This window comes from Chiloscyllium plagiosum, unplaced genomic scaffold (genome assembly GCF_037043375.1).
Source record: "Chiloscyllium plagiosum isolate Xiang-an unplaced genomic scaffold, Cpla_swu_hap1 HiC_scaffold_3, whole genome shotgun sequence".
NCBI lineage: Eukaryota > Metazoa > Chordata > Chondrichthyes > Orectolobiformes > Hemiscylliidae > Chiloscyllium > Chiloscyllium plagiosum.
In genome coordinates this window covers 54357456-54376258 of record NW_028270141.1, presented here as the reverse complement: position 1 = coordinate 54376258, position 18803 = coordinate 54357456, and the positions used below count along the sequence as shown (strand labels likewise).

The 18803-nt window shown below is 41.1% G+C and overlaps 1 protein-coding gene across 15 annotated transcripts in view; it reads right to left on the bottom strand.

The window, feature by feature from the left end:
* adgrb3 (adhesion G protein-coupled receptor B3) overlaps positions 1 to 18803 on the bottom strand; it is an 858467-nt gene that overhangs the window by 88208 nt on the left and 751456 nt on the right. For 12 of the 15 annotated variants that reach the window (XM_087979341.1, XM_087979352.1, XM_087979349.1 and 9 more), the window contains 5 exons: positions 13130 to 13196; positions 9995 to 10080; positions 9588 to 9686; positions 9065 to 9236; positions 3701 to 3796 (listed from right to left, as the gene is read on the bottom strand). In XM_087979341.1, the coding sequence (XP_087835467.1) occupies positions 3701 to 3796; positions 9065 to 9236; positions 9588 to 9686; positions 9995 to 10080; positions 13130 to 13196 (520 nt within the window). The remainder of the gene's footprint in view (positions 1 to 3700; positions 3797 to 9064; positions 9237 to 9587; positions 9687 to 9994; positions 10081 to 13129; positions 13197 to 18803) is intronic. The other 3 variants (XM_087979359.1, XM_087979410.1, XM_087979385.1) reach the window with 2 other exon arrangements.

Below are 18803 nucleotides of genomic sequence, written 5' to 3'. Positions count from 1 at the left end.
GCTGAAAGGCCAGTGAGTGTGGCATACCATGGCACCAGAACACCATGAAGTCATTTTAAGTTGCTGACTATCTAACATAATTGAATGGAGGCAGTTTCCCAGTTCCTTTTCTCTCTGGGGCTGGGTGTTGGTTCCCACGGGGTTGTGTTGGCAGATCAGAACTGCAGTGAGGGAGGGTGGTAGGACTTTGGGTATTTGGTCTGGCAGGGTCAGTCGGATGTTTCGATGGCACGGATAGAGATAGGGTAGGGGTTGGGGATTTCACTGGTGAGTCAGGAGGTCAACATAATTGCTATGTAGGAATTAGAGCAGGCTTTAATCCTCTGACATTGCCCGGTTAATTATTAAGCTATAATCAGTCAGAACCCTCAGAAATCCCAGCTCAACATTGGAGTTTTTGGAGGGTTCCAGTGCTGGGTAACTGCTTCAAGGAAATTACAACTTCCCCCAGGTAGTTCTTGCAGAGTCAGGATTTCTGCATGGTCTCGCTACTCAGCTCCAATCTGCCCGACCACAATGCCACCTCCCCACTTGGGTTTCTTTGGCAAAACGTTGTAGAGTTAGAGCTAATGTCAAGAGTGTCTTTCATACACTTTTATATTAAAAAAAAGAAAAGTATAACCAAAATCAATTAGTAACTTAAAAACAATCACTTAAAGGGGAACTATACACAAAATCAAATCCCACAAGGGAACTTATCAATTAAAATAACATTTGCTGTGGATTATGTACTTCACCCCTTGTAGTACTTATAGACCATGGAATGCCTCAAGTGACAAGTGAACACCACATGCTCCTATTCCATGGATACTTGGACATAGATGTAAGAGAGGCAGGCATTACAGTTTAATGACTTCCCCACCACCCCACATCCTGCCTTGACATGCTAATGGCCACTTGATCACTCCTCATACACTCCTCAAACCAAATGAACATGGTAACTACATAACAATCTCTTAAAGGGTGTTGCAATGTAAACAAAAACACATGGTTAAAGCAAAAAACTTCAACTGAAACTTAAAATATCATTCCTGAGGCTAATGATGTGCTCAAGAACCCAAGATACTCATTGGTCACAGAAGGCATTAAAGCATCGCTTCATAACTGCATGGATACTTATTACTAAGTGTCACTCACGGGGATTTTCTTTACCTTAATTTATACGATTAACACCATCTCTCTCAGTGGCCCCTGCCTCCTGGCAAAATCTCACCTCGAGTTAATTTTTCAATGATCTGAAACAGTAACCACCCCCAACCTTGTCCATAGATGTTACTTGACCTGCAGTGTCTATGCCTCTTTTTTTGCATTCTCAGCATCCACACAAATTTTCTTTTGTATCAGCATAAATTTTATATTTACGCTTTCTTGACTTTCATTTTACTTTTCTATATTAACTCATATCTTTCTTCCACTCCAAAAGAAAACAAAGAACTGAGGATACTTGAAATCTGAAACAAAAACAGAAAATGCTGGAGAAACTCAGCAAGTCTGGCTACATTTGTGGAGAAAAAAACAAAGCAAGGTTTCGAGTCCAGTAGCCTTCACCATTAGTGCTAGCCGCTGTGGGAGGGTGGTATTTATGCTGATGGCAGTGGGTGTATGGTGGTTTGGGTAAGATGTGAATATAAAGAATGGAGATGGTGCCAAGAGGGGAATAGAGAAAAGGGGAGACATATAATGGGATTGCTGACAAGACAAGAGGGAGATAAATGCTGGGTAAGGTGCTAACGGGAAGAGTAAATGGTTATAAATGGGTGAGCTGTGCTGGGAACAACCCATTGAGACTAGAGCCCAAAAATGAACCTGAACTTCCAGTTGCCAGCTATTTCAACATACCACTGTGCTCGTTGCTTTAATTTCTGACCAGGGGTCAATGAACTCGACACATTAACTCTGTTTCTCTCGCTATAGCTTCTGTCAGACTTGCTGAGTTTCTTTCTTTTATTTTGTTCCTCTCTTTTTATTTCCCTTTATGTACCTGATTTAGCAATGAATTTACTGGCTCTAATGCATGTTCCTTGTGCTGTGCATCTCCTGTGCTTTCAAACTGATCCTTTCAGACAAAATCCTATTGCTTTGTTTGTTGACCCAGGATGTTAGGTGCGCTGTTTGCCTCTCTGCATCTTTATCAGCTCATACAATCAGGAACTCAATGGGTAAAATATGCTTTTTTAAAATTATCTTTCTAGGGATGACTTGAAATTATTGGCTATCTAGTCTCTCATTATCCAAAGGACAAGTGAGAGTTAACCATGTTGCTATGGGTCTGGAATTACATTTAGGCTGGACCATGCAACGAGGACAGATTTCTTTCCCGAATGCAAATTTGATGGGTTGCCGTGTTTTTCATTCTGGATTTTATTACTTGATATTTTATTAAAATCCTTCTACTATTGTGAAAAATGAACCCATTTACCCAGAGAATTAGCCTTGAGCTCTGGATTACTGTCTAGTGAGATTACCACCACCATCTTGCCTTGCTGAGCTGAAGAGTGCAACTTAATGACAGGCATGATCATACGTTAGGCTGTAGCAAAATCTGCCTCAGGGTATACACATTTTAAATTTTCTCAGAGTAAAATGATGAACCAAAAGTGGAGATATTCTTTGAGGGTTTAGATTAGTCAATCTTCTGTTAACAAAGGCAATGAAAATGCAAAAAGAATACATTGGCATCTCAACCAATTTTCAAGTCAACTGCTTCCATGAGCTCTACTTGATTGTCAATAATAATGTGAGGATGGAGTATTTTTAAGGAACTGAGTAACCAATCTATCTCATCTGTGCTCTGCCACATGATTGTAATGGTGACAACAACATTGCTTGGTGCAGACAGAGCACATTTGGGATGAATGCCCAATGTTTGGCTATGAGGATGGTAGAAAGCATGAAATTAAATGCAGAAACCTACAACAATAAAGGGGCTTGAAAGTACTTGTGCATGAAAGACACAGAGGAAGCACACAGGTGCAGCAGTTAATTGGGATTGTTAGTGAAATGTTGGCCCTTGTTTTAAGGAGGTCGGAGTTTAAGAACAAGGACTGTTTACCACAAATGTACAAGGACCTGGTGATACTTGAACTGTGAGCAATTTAGGCTGCCCTATTTAAGGAAATACATCATTTCATTGAAAGCAGTTCAGAGAAGGTTGACTCGGATATGGAGGGATTGCCTTATGAGCAAAAGTTAAACAGGTTAGGACTCTATTCATTGCAATTAGGAACAACGAGAGATTATATTCTTGAAACAGAAGGAATTTTTAAGGGACTTGACTGAGTAAATGCTGATAGGATGATTCCCCTCATAGGAAAGTCTAAGACCAGAGGGCATAGTCTTGGAATTAAGGGGCGCTAGTTTAAGACTGAGATATGGAGGAATTTCTTCTTTCAGAGGTTTCAGAGTCTTTAGAACTCCTTGTCACAGAGCATTGTGGGAGTAGTGTCCTTGGGACCTTGAAGTTGGAGATAGATTCCTAATCAGTAGGGCATCAAAGATTCTGGCAAAATGTAGGACAGAGGATATGTAGAATGTTGGATCGGCCATGATCTTATTGAATAGTGGAGCAGGCTCGACAAGTTGAATGGCCTACTCCTGTTCCTTTTTCTTATGATGTTATGGTCTTAAATGGGGTGCAAATTGGACATCTAATCAGGACACCTAAAAAACCAGGCAAGAGAATAAAGAAAGTGATGCTAACCATGATCCGAGCATGGCCATTTGGAAATGTACTTGCTGTATCTCCAGCTATTGGATCCTGGCAGTTCCTCAGGCGGCATCGAACAGCATCTTGAACCTGTTGAACAGGAGGATATCCGTAAGGAAATTGGTACAATCAATAACCAGTCATAGACACATTTATAACATGTTGGAAATTCAACAACACTTATTGCTCATTTACAGCCAACATAAAAGAGACAGTGCAACATATAGGTTATGTCATATATGCAGTGTCATGTCATGTGCAAGAATAGTTGGTGGCAGAATCAGAGCTGTCACAGTGCAGAATGTGGCTAATTGACCCATCATTCCTTGACTGTTTCTCTGAATGAGCAACTTGTTAGTACCATTCTGCTGTCTTCTCCCTTAATCCTGTACATTCTTTCTTTTTACATAGCTAATTCCTTTCTCAATGTCTCAACTGAAACTGTCTCCACCACCTTTCCAACAATGCATTCCAGACACTAACCATTCACTGCAGGAAGCAGACTTTCCTCATGTTGCTTTGCTTCTTTTATCAATTCTTTTAAACCTGTGCCTTCCTGTTCTGATTCTTTCAACAATGGGAACAATAGTTCCCTAACTACTCTGTCAAGATCACTTGTGTTTTTGATCTCCTCTCGATCCTATCTTCTTCAAAAAAAAACAAATCCCAAGTTCTCTAATCTATCTTCACAACTTGAGGTTTGTCATCTCTGGGATCATTCTTGAGAATCTTTTCTGTACTCTCCCTCCCTAATGAGTTCACATTTTCCAAAATTGCAGTGTGCATATCTAGGTGAATACTCCTGATGAAGTCGAACTATGGCTTTTATCACCATTATATCCCCCCACTTGTGTTTCATCCATTTAAAGTAACCTGCTCAGAATGTAGGAACAAGAGACAATTCAGCCACTCCACCATTTAATTTGACCACTCTTGATCTGAATTTTTTTTAAACTCTAATTCCTGGGTGGTTCCATAACCCATAAACCCTCTAACCTAACAAAAGTCTGTCCATCTCAGATCTAAATTTTCAATTGATTCCCAACCTCAACAATCGTTCAACAGAAGGTTTGGGCTAATGTTTCCATGGACTCTTCTTGCCTATAAGAAGTCTCCCCTTATCGTTTTTCCTGCCTGCATCAGAACCTCAAGTGTGAGAGTGAATGGTGTGGTGTGGGAGTAGTTACGGAGAAGGTGGGTGTACATTGTAAATGTGGCTCCTCGCTGGTGACATGTACAGAAACTTGGACATGTTATTGATGTAGCCTTATGCTGACCATGTGTCAATCTGAATCCAAATCACTTGGTAAGTCAGGAACCAAGATACCTTACTTTGTGCATAGTTTATTGACTGCTCAGTCTTACAAGTCCTCTCACCCTTGTGTTACAGGTATTATATACACACATATATATTTATATATATTCAGAGAATTAGTAGCAACCACCTAAAATAAAGACATTAAAAACGTAATACCATTAACTAGGCATAAAGACATTCCCTGGTTAGGAGTTTACGTTATCCTTTTGATATTCTTTCATGGCATGTGGGTGTTGCCAATTGCCCTTGCACTGAATGACTTGCTGTAGATTGGAAATCAAACGTTTACAAGACCAGGTAAGGACAGCAAATTTCCTTTCTTAAAATACATTAGCGAATCAGGAGGGTTTTTAATGACAATTGACCATCATTTCATGGTCAGCATTACTGACACAAGCTTCATCTTCCAGATCTGTGAATTCATTGAATTTAAATGCTACCAGCTACAGTGCTAGGGTTTGAACTTATGTTCAAATTAGTTTGAGCACTAGTCTAGTGACAATACCACTACACCATTATCACCCTGCAGATATATAGCTGCAACAAATGACATAACTGTGTTAAAGCCACCATTGTGAAGCACAGTCTCCTCACACATTGCTCATCTGTCAGGCAGAGATAGGGAGAGAGTTCCACATGTTGAAATAGCCTCCTGCTTGACACCCAACTTCTTCCTCTTTTCTCATCTGCTCTTGCAATTTTCCTTCCTGTTTCCTTTCATCCTTCAGCCACTACGGTAATTCAAGGGCAAGGGGACTATCCATTAGCTGTAATGAAACCTTTACAAGATAGACAAGCAGTCCAACACCATACTGGACAGGTTAACATGGTGCTGATATGACAGGAAAGTGAGCAACCCAAGGACATGGATTTCAAATGATTCGCCAAAGAAGCAAAGAGAAGTGGGATAAAAAATATTCCACTCAGCAAATTGCTACTCCCTAGGATACACAGCCTAAGAGGAAGTCAATATTGATCCAATAGTAACATTCAAATATTAATCAATAAATAATTGAAGTAAAAATATTCATAGAGCTTCGTGAAAAGGGCAGGGGAGTGAGTCAAACTGGATACCTCTTTCTAAATACGGGACAAGCATAGTGGGCCAAACGGTCTTATTTTGGGCTAAATACTGATTCCATGGGAAGGATAATCAACAGAAGGTCAAAGTCATTATTCCATCAACGCGACAAAATCCATTCCTCAGCCACTGCCTCTAGTCTTCACCATGCATCTGAAACTACCCTTTCCAATCTCTCAGTCACACTCAACAATTCTATTAGATTCTAGACATACTTAAATGTTTTCTCATTTATTTACAGGATATAGGGATTGCTAGCCCATCTCTACACACCTTGGTAAGTTGCTGGTGAGCTACCTTCTTGGACTGATTAAGTATAGGTTGTATAGGTAGCCTCACAATGCTGTTGGGGAGGGAGTTCCAAGATTTTAACCCAGTGATGCTGAAGGAACAGTAATATATTTCCATGTTTGGATGATGTGTGACTTGGAGGGGAACTGCAGATGGTGTTGTTCCCATAGGCCTACTACCTGTGAGCTTCTAGATGGTAATGGTCATGGATTTGGAAGATGCTGTCTAAGGACCTTTAGTGAATTTCTGCAGTACATGTTGTAGATGCTATATATTGCTGCTACTGAGCATTGCTGATGGAGGGTGTATTAGATGAAATGCCAATTAAATCGGATCCAAGCTTGATCTGGACTTTGTTCAGTTTCTTGAGCATTATTGTAGATGCACTTACCCAGGCAAATGGGAATTATTCCATCACACTCCTGAGTTGTGCCTTGTAGATGGTGGACAAGCTTTGGGGAAATCAGGAGGTGATTTACTGTCTTTAGCATTCTGAGCCTCTGACCTGCTCTTGCAGCCATAGTATTTATATAGTTAGCCTAGTTCAGTTTCTGGCTAATGGTAAACTCCAGGATATGGTCAGTAGGGAATTCGCTGGTGGAAACACCAGGAAATTTCAAGTGGTGATGGTTAAATTCTCTCTTGTTGGAGATGGCCACTGTCTGGCATGTGTGTGGAACAAATTTACTTGCCACTTATCAGCGCAGGCCTGAATGTTGTCCAGGTCTTACTGAATATGGACATGGACTGCTTCAGTATCTGAGGAGCTCCAAATGAAATTGAACACTGTCAGCACTTGGCCCATATCACTGTAAATCCTTCTGATTAATATACCCATCCAGATGCCTTTTAAATGCTGTAATTGTACTAGCCTCCACCATTTCCTCTGGCAGCTCATTCCATACATGCACCACCCTCTGTGTGAAAAAAGTTACCCTTAGGTCTCTTTTATATATTTCCCCTCTCACCCTAAAGCTATGCACTCTAGTTCTGGACTTCCACACCCTGGGAAAAGACCTTGTCTATTTATCCTATCAATGCCTCTCATGATCTTATAAACTTCTATAAGATCACCCCTCAGCTTTTGACATTCCAGGGAAAACATCCCCAGCCTATTCAGTCTCTCCCTATAGCTCAAATCCTCCAACTCTGGCAATATCCTTATAAATCTTTTCTGAACCCTTTCAAGTTTCACAACAGCCTTCCAATAGGAAGGAGACCAGAATTGCGTGCAATATTCCAAAAGTGGCCTAACTAATGTCCTGTACAGCTGCAACCTCTCAAATCCTATACTCAATGCTCTGACCAATAAAGGAAAACATACAAAACACCTTCTTCACTATACTATCTACTTGCGACTCTACTTTGAAGGAACTATGAACCTGCACTCCAAGGTCTCTTGTATTCCAGCCCTGCCTCAGCTCCTCTGTTGCTGAACAATCCTGCTCCTGGCTTTTATTGCCTTGAATGCTGACAGTGCCATTGTCCTAATGGTCAGCCTCTTGTATTCCACCCTTCAGAACATGAACTCAGCGTAAAGTTCTGCTATCTGCATCCTCATCCACAATAAATTAACTTCATCATCACCCTATGACCACAAAGATTTTTAAAATCTGGCATGGCAATTGGGTGTTGTTGGCAAGGCCAACATTTTTGCCCAGCCCTAGAGATCCTTGAACTGAGTGACCTTTTCAGAGGGCAGTTGAGAGTTAACCACATTGTTTTGGGTCTGGAGTCACATGTCAGCCACAACACGTAAGAAGAACAAGTTACCCTTCCGAAACGGCATTAGTGAACAAGATGAGTATTTGCCATAACTGACATTGGTTGCAGGGTGGTCATTAGGCTAGCTTTTTAACACCATATGTAGTTGAATACAAATTCCACCACTTGCCATGGCCATTTGAACTATACTACCACCCCTTCCAAATGAGTTTAACTGAGCCATTTTAATTCTGATGCAAAATCTTCTTGGGAGAGCTCCACCAATACCCTCTTCATGGTCATCAGGGCAAAGATTTAGGCATGGATAATATCTTGATTTCTATCTAGGTCCCCAGTTGCTGTCTAATACCACTCCATGAGATGCAGTACAGATGCAGGTGTGAGCAATGCCATCTCTTTCTGTGCATTGCAATTCAAGCCCACGCTGTCATTTTTGGATGTGTCAGTATGCAGTTGGAAATAAGGAGCAATAGAGATAGATATTTCTAAAACATTGAGGGAATCTAAGAAATAGGAGCAGGAGAAGGTGATTTCCTACACAAGCCAGCTCTTCCATTCAATTATATCACAGTTGAACACTGGTAACTCTTTCATATTCTTTTCTTTTTTCTGTTATCCATGAATCCATGGTGGCTAAGCATTTGTTGCTCCCAGTCTTGAGTACACTTAATGTCCTTTACAGTATCACACTCTAGGGTGCAGAATTCTGAAAATCACCATTCAGTGGGAAGTTCAGAAATGTGGTCCTGGCTGCCGTGCTGGTTGTAACGTGAGCAGGGCAAAGGGGAGAAGATGGATCTTCAAAACAAACTGGACCAGGCCTCATTGCCCAGCTACTTTTTGTCTGCTGCTTACATGATGTGTATTCATCATTTTGAACATATTGGCCAAGGCAATACTGCAGCTTGATTAGAATGCCTGCATTATCTACCTGATTACTCACCTCTCTCCTAAGCACGCAGTGCACCATGACGATAACAAATCCCTGCAGTGAGTCAAAGACAGCGAAGAGGATCTGGAACAAGATGGAACGTTTGTCGGTCATTGCCAGGACTGCTGACATCCAGGTCAGAGCGAGAAGGGGCAGCACCACACAGGAGCTCCACAGGGATGCCCTGCACATAAGAAGAACACTGGTCAGAATCCAAGCAAGGCAGACATTTCAAAAAGCTTAAGAGCGACGTCGGTTATACATTCAGGTGAAAACGTTAAATCGTTTTTTCCTCAGATGTCAATCTGTACTTTACTGGTATGTATATTTAAGCTATCTCTACAGACACCTTGTTATATATCTATCACCTTTTGAACAGTCATTTGAAATTAGAGTTTGTACATATCTCCATAAATTAAAATGCTATGATTACCAAATAATTGACTATGTTTTGCGGGCAGTTTATAGTTATTAAGTATTAAAGTACATATATATTCATATATAGAGATACATATTTAAAATGCTTGAGACTAACATGGCATTACTGGCAGTGGTGGCTGACAAGGCTGTCGTTGAAACAACTCCGCACTTGGAACATTTGAGCGTCAGGCCGCTATGGGGCTCACTCATCTGACTGGAACCAAATAAAAATTCAACAAAAGAAAGGAAGAGAAAAATTGCAGCTTTAAAATAAAAGTTATTCAGCACCCTCAGGAAGTCAAAAAGAAAATAAGAGTAAGAGTTCTCCAATCATAAATATGGTAATTACATTACACCACACTAGTGAGAAAGCCATGCAGAATCTTGATCAATGTCAACACATTTAACTCAACAGCATGCAACACTATTTAACACAGGGTAATATTTCCTTTACCGTGTCACGGAGAAGCATTTCAAAGGAGCTTTTAAAATACAACAAATGATTCAGCGTTCACCACCTACCCTCCTCTATGTTTTAGCTTTTTATCTACGATCCCGTCTCTTGACACGAGTTTATTAAAAACTAAAATGCCGATCACCATGTTGACCTGTGAAAGAAGAAATGCTTTTTGTCATCTTTAATGCTGAACAGCGTTGTTCATTGCTTCAGATCCATGGCATCCTCTGTTTTCAGATTTTTATCTCAGTACAATCAGATATTATGACCTGTTTCAACCTGCACTGGTAACTTGGGACTTTAATTCTGGTAGTTACTGAAAACAATCCCAACCGCAGGTAACACTGGAACAGTGAACCTCTGGCTAACGATTCACATTCAGTATTGACAGAGAGTTATGAATGTGAAGCATACAATTCTGCTTTCAAGGTTTCACTTTCAACTCTTTACTTCTTGGGTTTGTGGGCAATGCATTTAAAACCTAACTCTAACTGTCTCTTGAATTCATGTCAGGGCTGGAACCACAGCAATTGTGGTACTCTCTTGGTTTCTTTGATCAGATTGAACCCATGCCATTGATTTCATTCTGGGTCCGATTCTGCACTCAGTGGTGCGGTTACAGCGTTCCGAAGTGACTTTGAAGACCTCTGTGGCCTGGACTTCCCTTTTCCCCTTAATTTGAATGCTGACAGGTCATTGGAATCTCTCAGCATTCATCAACAGTAATGTCCTTCAGCAGGTCACATTGAAGAATTTCTATAGACAGCAAACTTGGAAGTAAAATTTCTTCTTCAGCAAGGACACACATAATAGACATTGAAATAACAATTATAGAGAAAAAAAATAAACCTATAGAATTATATCACAAAGGAATCATTTAACATCATGAAAACATAAATGAAATTTCCAGGCCCAGAGAGGATCTGTAGCAATAATTACAAATTAGCATTCTGTTAAAAGCGCAGTTAGATTTCATTAAGAAAGAATAAATTTGTGGGGCAATTTCAGCAGAAGCATTATAATATAAAAGTTTTCATCAATTCTGTGGCTCTTAAGAATGGCTACCTGCCATGGCTTGAACAGTGCCCTTTGAGCTTGGAGAGGCAAGGAATCACTGATACCAACTTCACAATATCTGCATTTAACTACACATGTGCAGCTGCTGGAAGATGCTGTCAGTTTCATAGGGTAATAATGCTGACCTTTCATTGGCAGCGCAACTATGAAATCCAGCCCCACTTTCAGACCCCACATGATGATCACAAATGCTGTGACTGTTCAGAGTACAATCTCTGGCAACATACATTTATTTCACTGGAACCCCCAAAACCAAAATTCTACTACCGAGAAAAATCAATGCAGCAACACCAGGAGAACACAGTTTCAGAGTACATTGTCTAAGTCACACAACATACAGACTATGAGAAAGTGAGGACTGCAGATCTGGAGATCAGAGTCTAGACTGTGGTGCTGGAAAAGCACAGCAGGTCAGGCAGCATTCGAGAAGCAGGAGAATAGACGTTTCGGGCGTAAGTTCTTCATCAGGAATCTCCTGCTCCTTGGATGCTGTCTGACCTGCTGTGCTTTTCCAGCACCACACTCTCAACATATAGACTTTTACATAAAGGGATGCTCCTCCATTAGCTTTGGGTCAAATTCCTGGGATTGTCCACAAAGCTTTGGTGTGACTGTTACACCTCCTTGTGAGTGAGCTCAGCCATCAGACTGTCAGCAAAGCTAGCTGGGCACTTAAAAGTAAACAACTATCAGGAGGCACTGTACAGTTGTGATGTGGAGTACAAAGGTTTGAGAGGCATAAATAGGTAGATAGGGAGAAATGTTTTCCCCTAGCAGAAGGATCAATAAACAGGGGGATAGCTTTAAGGTTTACACGGGATTTGAGGAAATGTTTTCACCCAAAGAGTGATGTGTGTCTGGAACTTATTGCATGAAAGAGTGATAGAGGCAGGAATCTTTAAGATATTTAAGCATGATGGGCTATGGACCAAGTGGTAGGAAATGGGATTAGGTTAGATGGACATTTGACAATCGGTGTGGACACAATAAATGAGTTAAAGAGTCTCCTTCAGTGCTATAAAATCTGCATGAACTCTATAGATTTTATCCCTTTGACACATGAAATGAAATCCAAGAAATGATATATACATGCATGCATCCCTCTGCCCAGAAAAAGGTTAACAGGCCATTTGAAATCAGGCCCTGTGTATTAATACCATTGTATGGGCTCAGCAGAAGTCATGACCATTAATGTCTTATCTTTTATGTATGCTTCTGGTGAGTTACCACTAAATGTACCCATGATATTACATGATACAGTATCCACAGTGGATCCACATGAAAGCCACGGTGCCTATACTCTCAGCCACAGAAACTCAGGTCACACGCCTTCATTGTCCACTGTTTATATTCTGAGGAAGGACCTCTTTAACAAATCAAGACTCTCCAGGTAATATTCTTGTCACTGGAGGAGTCATCCTGCCTGTGTTCATGGCCAGTACTATACAGTCCCAGCATGCAGAATGCACATTTTCCCCACTTCCCATCTTTCCTCCACCCATTTTCTTGCTTTTGATGGGTACCTATTCAAACTGGTGTTCCTATTTTAGGGCAGATGGAAATTCCATATCTGTTGCCCACAATATTTTGTAGTAGAGCTTAAAGTCTCTAATACATGTTTTCATAAAACCTCACACTGGGTATTGATAAGCTCTTCAGAGAATTCAGGGTTTGCATCTCCCAGATATTGGCATAAACGTACTTTATGCTCAGACTGCTGCGAGTTTTTTTTTGTGTGTGTACACAAGCATCTGTGTGTGTGTGCATGCAAGGGGAGATGGGGAGAAACGGCCCTGAAGGGTTCCATTTCTTAATCTTAGACACTTGTGTCAATGAAAGGAGTTTGTCACTACCTGTGAAACCAGTACCTCAAGTAGCTGGAGCACTGTATTCGCATTCAGGGACTCAATGACTGGCTCAGTTCCTAAATGTGCTTGGTCCAGTGATTTTACATGATACCTCCTGCTCTGATCTAGTTAAAGTAAAAATCATACAGACTTACATGCACAAGAAATCAATCACTTTATGGTAGACCAAGGCATACAATGACTGTATCATTTCATTGGAGTGTCAAATGGAATGTGAAATATTGGATGATGGCAATGCATGCAGATTTGTTTTACCAGAACAACAGCAGCTGCAGGTCCGACAAATGCATATAAAAGGCCTCCCTCTAGAGACAGCCAACAGCTGTGAACATAAAAAGAAATAACCAATGCATAGAAATTAGAAATGTACACTAAGTTAATGATCTGTAAACACTGATGTACAGACAGAATTTCAAACAGTGCATAACACTTCTGTTTCAAAGGAGACCCATGTTTACACATCACTGGCCTTCATTAATAAGAAATGATATTGAAATGAGAAAATCATTTGATGAGCCTAGTCCGGTCTGAACCCAGGTCAAAAGTCACCTTCCTTTTCACTTGTGGCTCAGCGAGAAGGGCCCTCACCCCTGAGTCAGAGGTTATGGATCAAAGTCCTACTCCAGATGTTTGAACACACAATTAGGCTGACACTTCAGTACAGTATGAAGGCAATATTGCACCAACAGAGGTAATGTCTTTCAAATGACACATTATCCACAGTAATATTCAAAGAAGATGGATAGGAGATGGACTGGGTTCTCTCATGAACCTGTTCAATCAATACCATAAATGGTGATTTGACCATTTAATCTTTGCTGTTTGTGGGACCCTTCGACTAAACAGTGATTATTTGACAATGAAGCATTTTTCAAAGTGCTTTGGGACATCATGATATCAAAAAATGCATTTAATGCAAGTTCTTTCATTGTTTGTTTCTTCCAAACATGGAGTTGTTAGGCTGGGTCAAAGGTGGAAATATCTGGAAAACACAACAGAATTTAGCAGGAGGGTCAGTCCACTACATTTGTCTGTTCTATGCATCACTTCAGGGTATGTTACATTCGATAATTTGTTTTATATTGAAGTATATGGTGGTGTCATATTAATCCTTCAAGACTATGGCTCAACTGTGGGATTCTCATTTAAAGAGATCACACACTAACAATGTTTGGGAGGGATTTAGTAATAGCAAGAAGACTTTGTTTTTGTAGAAACACTAAGATATCGATGTCTCCACTCATCCTACTGGGTTTGGACATTAAATTAGTATCGTTTTTATCATTTTCAGTTGAGGCAATTTTTTTTAAAGGATTGTCTGGTGCATTTCAACTACAGAACAATACTCTCAAAGACAGACCCTATAAGAGACAGTTTCTGCACCATATTATTTACTGCGTGCTGCAAAAGATAGATTTTAAGAATTTCTGCTCCCGGTACAAACCAATGGCAGCTCAAATCAGGAATGGAGTGGTGAGGGGCAATGTTTCTATTCACAAGCCACAGTAACCTCTGCTAGAGACAAAAAAAAACTGCAGATGCTGGAATCCAAAGGAGACAAGCAGGAGGCTGGAAGAACACAGCAAGCCAGGCAGCATCAGGAAGTGGAGAAGTGGACATTTTGGATGCAACCCTTCTTCAGGGCAGGAACCTCTGCAGCTACCTATTCAGTGGCACTTTAGACATCTGAACCTGAATTTGCAATAAGCAAAGGTACTCTATACATAGAACATAGAACAGTACAGCACAGAACAGGCCCTTCAGCCCACGATGCTGTGCCGACCATTGATCCTCATGTATGCACCCTCAAATTTCTGTGACCATATGCATGTCCAGCAGCCTCTTAAATGTCCCCAGTGACCTTGCTTCCACAACTGCTGCTGGCAACGAATTCCATGCTCTCACAACTCTCTGTGTAAAGAACCTGTCTCTGACATCCCCTCTATACTTTCCTCCAACCAGCTTAAAACTATGACCCATCGTGTTAGTCATTTCTGCCCTGGGAAATAGTCTCTGGCTATCGACTCTATCTATGCCTCTCATTATCTTGTATACCTCAATTATGTCCCCTGTCCTCATCCTTTTCTCTAATGAAAAAAGTCCGAACTCAGTCCAAGCCCTCCAGTCCAGGCAGCATCCTGGTAAACCTCCTCTGAACCCTCTCCAAAGCATCCACATCTTTCCTATAATAGTGCGACCAGAACTGGAAGCAGTATTCCAAGTGCGGTCTAACCAAAGTTTTATGGAGCTGCAACAAGATCTCACGACTCTTAAACTCAATCCACCTGTTAATGAAAGCCAAAACATATGTTTTCTTAATAACCCTGTCCACTTGGGTGGCCATTTTTAGGGATCTATGTACCTGCACACCAAGAATCCTATCCTTAATCCTGTACTCAGCTTTCAAATTCGACCTTCGAAAATGCATCATCTCGCATTTATCCAGGTTGACCTCCATCTGCCACACAGTGAGTATTAAATCCTTAAAAGCAAAATCTCTAGCCCCTGAAGAAAATAGCTATTTCATTATGAAGTGCTGAGTGACATGTAGTAATGCCGTAATAATTCACATGGAAGCCCAACATTTAGGATCTCTTGGTTTTTGTACTGGCTGCTTCATCAGAGTCAGGACATCTTTGCAAATCAAATCACACTCAATGCTTCATCGCAATGTAATGCTCATCAATTTATTAAACTTTTTCCACTGGAATACTGAGGATGACATACCGACAGCCACAAACAGACTTAAAGTCAAGCACAGGTAGGAACAAACTGCTGTGTTGCATTCTCACAGAAAGTAGGAAAGTCTTATTGCAATGTACAAGGTGCTGATGAGACCAAATCTGGAGTAATGTGAGCAATTTTGGTCCCCTTATTTCATTTCATTTCTTGCGGTTCAGAGAATGTTCACTAGGATGATCCTGGTTTGTCTTGTGTGCGAAGGCTTCACAGGTTGGGACTCCACTCACTACAGCTCAGAAGAATGAGAGGTATTCTCATTGAAACATGTAGCATGTTTAAGAGGCTGACAGCTTAAAAGCTGAGAAGTTGTTTCCTCTCATTGGGATGCCTAGGATGACAGGATACAGCCTTAGAATAAAGGGGCACCAATTTAACACTGAGATGAGGAGAAATTTCTTTCTCACAGCATTAAGTCTCTTTGGAACTCCTGAACACAGAGACCTGGGGGGCTCTGGTTTCCTCTCACAGTCCAAAGATATGCAGGTTGGGTGGATTGGCCATAATAAATTCCCATAATGTCTAGAGATGTGTAGGCTAGGTGGATTAGCCATAAGGAATGCAAGGTTACAAGGGGCTGAGGTTCGGGTTGATGCTGTTCGGAGAGTCAGTGGACTTGTTGGGCCAAATGGCCTGTTTCCACACTGTGGGGAATCTATTTTATTTTATTCATTAAGGTAGAGATAGATTCTCGATCAGTAAGGGAAACAAGGCTTACAGGGAAAATGCAAAAAAGCACATGAGGAATGTTGAATCGGCTGCGATCCCATTGATTAGTGGAGTAGACTCGAGGGCTTAGATTCTTAGGGTTAAAAGAATCAAAAGGTATGGAGAGAAAATGGGAAATTTTGATCAGCCATGAACATAATGAATGGCAGAGCAGGCTGGAAGGGGCAAATTGCCTACTGCTGCTCCTAATGTTTATGTTTCTGAGTGTCTCCATGACACGTCGGAATAAATTTGTGGAGACTTTCATCAAATTTTACGGCATTGAAGGACGCCATTCAGCTCAACGTGCCTGTCTTGGCTCTCTCCAAGAGCTATCTAATCAGTTCTACTATTCCTGCCCGTTTCCTCTCATCATTTCAAGTATTTACCCGATTCTCTTGGAGGTGAGCACTCATTTTTGCTTCCACTTCACTTTTGGGCAGTGTATTACAGATCATAAAAACTCAAAAGAAAAATGTTTCCTCATCTCTTAATTGGATCTCTTTTTGTTAACTATCGTGGATCTTTTGTCACCTGGTTAAAAAACCTTCGACCAGTAGAATCCATTTCATCCTGTCTGCTTTATTTAATTATTTTATCCAATTGGTTTAGATTCAGTTTTTGTTGGGAACAAACTGTAGCCAAGAATACTTCAACTGTTTCTCAGTTCAGCCACAATGTATTACTGGAAAATATTTTAAACAATATGATATCAGACTGAAGAGCACATACAGCACAGAAACAGGCCGTTTGGCCCAACTTGGACATGGCACACTCAAGTCCCTTCCCTCAACTCTGTCAACCTAGCCTTCTAATTCTTTAACCCACATAGACTTATCCCATTTCCCATCTAAATTCACCTATGCTATTCTCTTCTGGCACTGAGTTCAACACTCTCACAGAAGTCCAAATGAAGACGTTTCTTCTGAACTCTCTATTCAAAAGCATGCTGGCTATCTTGTATTTCATGGTTTCTCGTTATGCTGTTGTTAACAACATGAATCTCCTGTTTTCCAGAGCAACAAAATCCAGAGTTGAGTGTTGGGACCCTGCAGAGGTCCTGAAGTGCACACATTGCCTGGGAAGTTGAAACTTCTGATGCATTGATTTGCATTGCCTACATGTAGCACTGAGTGAAAATCCCCATCATCTAAAATACTGGACAAGACCCTAGGCTTTTTGAAGATCTAAAATACTGAACAAAATCCGGAGTTCAGGCTGCAACACAGAGCCAGAATGATTCCTATCTGGGGCTATTGTTCAACCTGCAATTCTGATTTACACCTGCACACTAAAAAAACAATCAAAAAAACCTAACACTCTGGACTGAACATAGAAAAATACAGCACAGAACAGGCCCTTCAGCCCACGATGGTGTGCCGATAATTAATCCTAATGTAAAATAAAATAACTTAACCTATGCATCTCTCAATTCACTGCTGTCCATGTGCATGTCCTGCAGTCACTTAAATGTCCCTAATGACTCTGCTTCCACCACCATCGCTGGCAATGCATTCCATGCATTCACAACTCTCTGCATAAAGAACCTTCCTCTGACATCCCCCTATACCTTTATCCGAAGATCTTAAAACTATGACCCCTCGTGCCAGTCAATCCTGCCCTGGGGAGAGGTCTCTGGCTATTGACTCTATCTATTCCACTCATTATCTTGTATACCTCGTTCAGGTCTCCTCTCTCCCTCCTTCTCTCCAGAGAGAAAGGTGCGAGCTTAGTCAACCTCTCTTCATAAGGCAAGCCCTCCAGTCTAGGGAACATCCTGGTAAACCTTCTTTGCACCTTCTCTCCAACCTCTCTATCTTTCCTAATGTAGGGCGACCAGAACTGGACACAATACTCCAAGTGTGGTCTCACCAGGGACTTGTAGAGCTATAGCAAAACCTCGCGGCTCTTAAGCTTGATCCCCCTATTAGTGAAAGCCAAAAACACCATATGCTTTTTTAACAACCATATCCATTTGGGTGGCAACTTTGAAGGATCTATCTACTTGAAGACCAAGATCCCTTTGTTCCTCCACACTGCCAAGATTCCTGTCTTTAATCCTATATTCAGCATTCGTGTTCGACTTTCCAAAATGCATCACTATCTGGGTTGAACTCCATTTGCCATTTCTCAGCCCAGCTCTGCATCCTGTCTATGTCATGCTACAGCCTGCAATTCCTCTCGATACGATCAATGACACTTCCAATCTTTGTGTCATCTGCAAATTTGCTAACCCACCCCTCAACCTCCTCATCCAAGTCATTTTTAAAAACTACAAAGAGCAGAGGCCCAAGAACAGAGCCCTGCGGGACCCCACTCAACACTGACCTCCAGGCAGAATACTTTCCATCTACAACCACTCTCTGCCTTCTGTCAGCCAACCAATTCTGAATCCAGATAGCTAAATCTCCCTATATCCCATACTTTCTGACTTTATGAATGAGTCTACCATGTGGAACCTTATCAAATGCCTTGCTGAAGT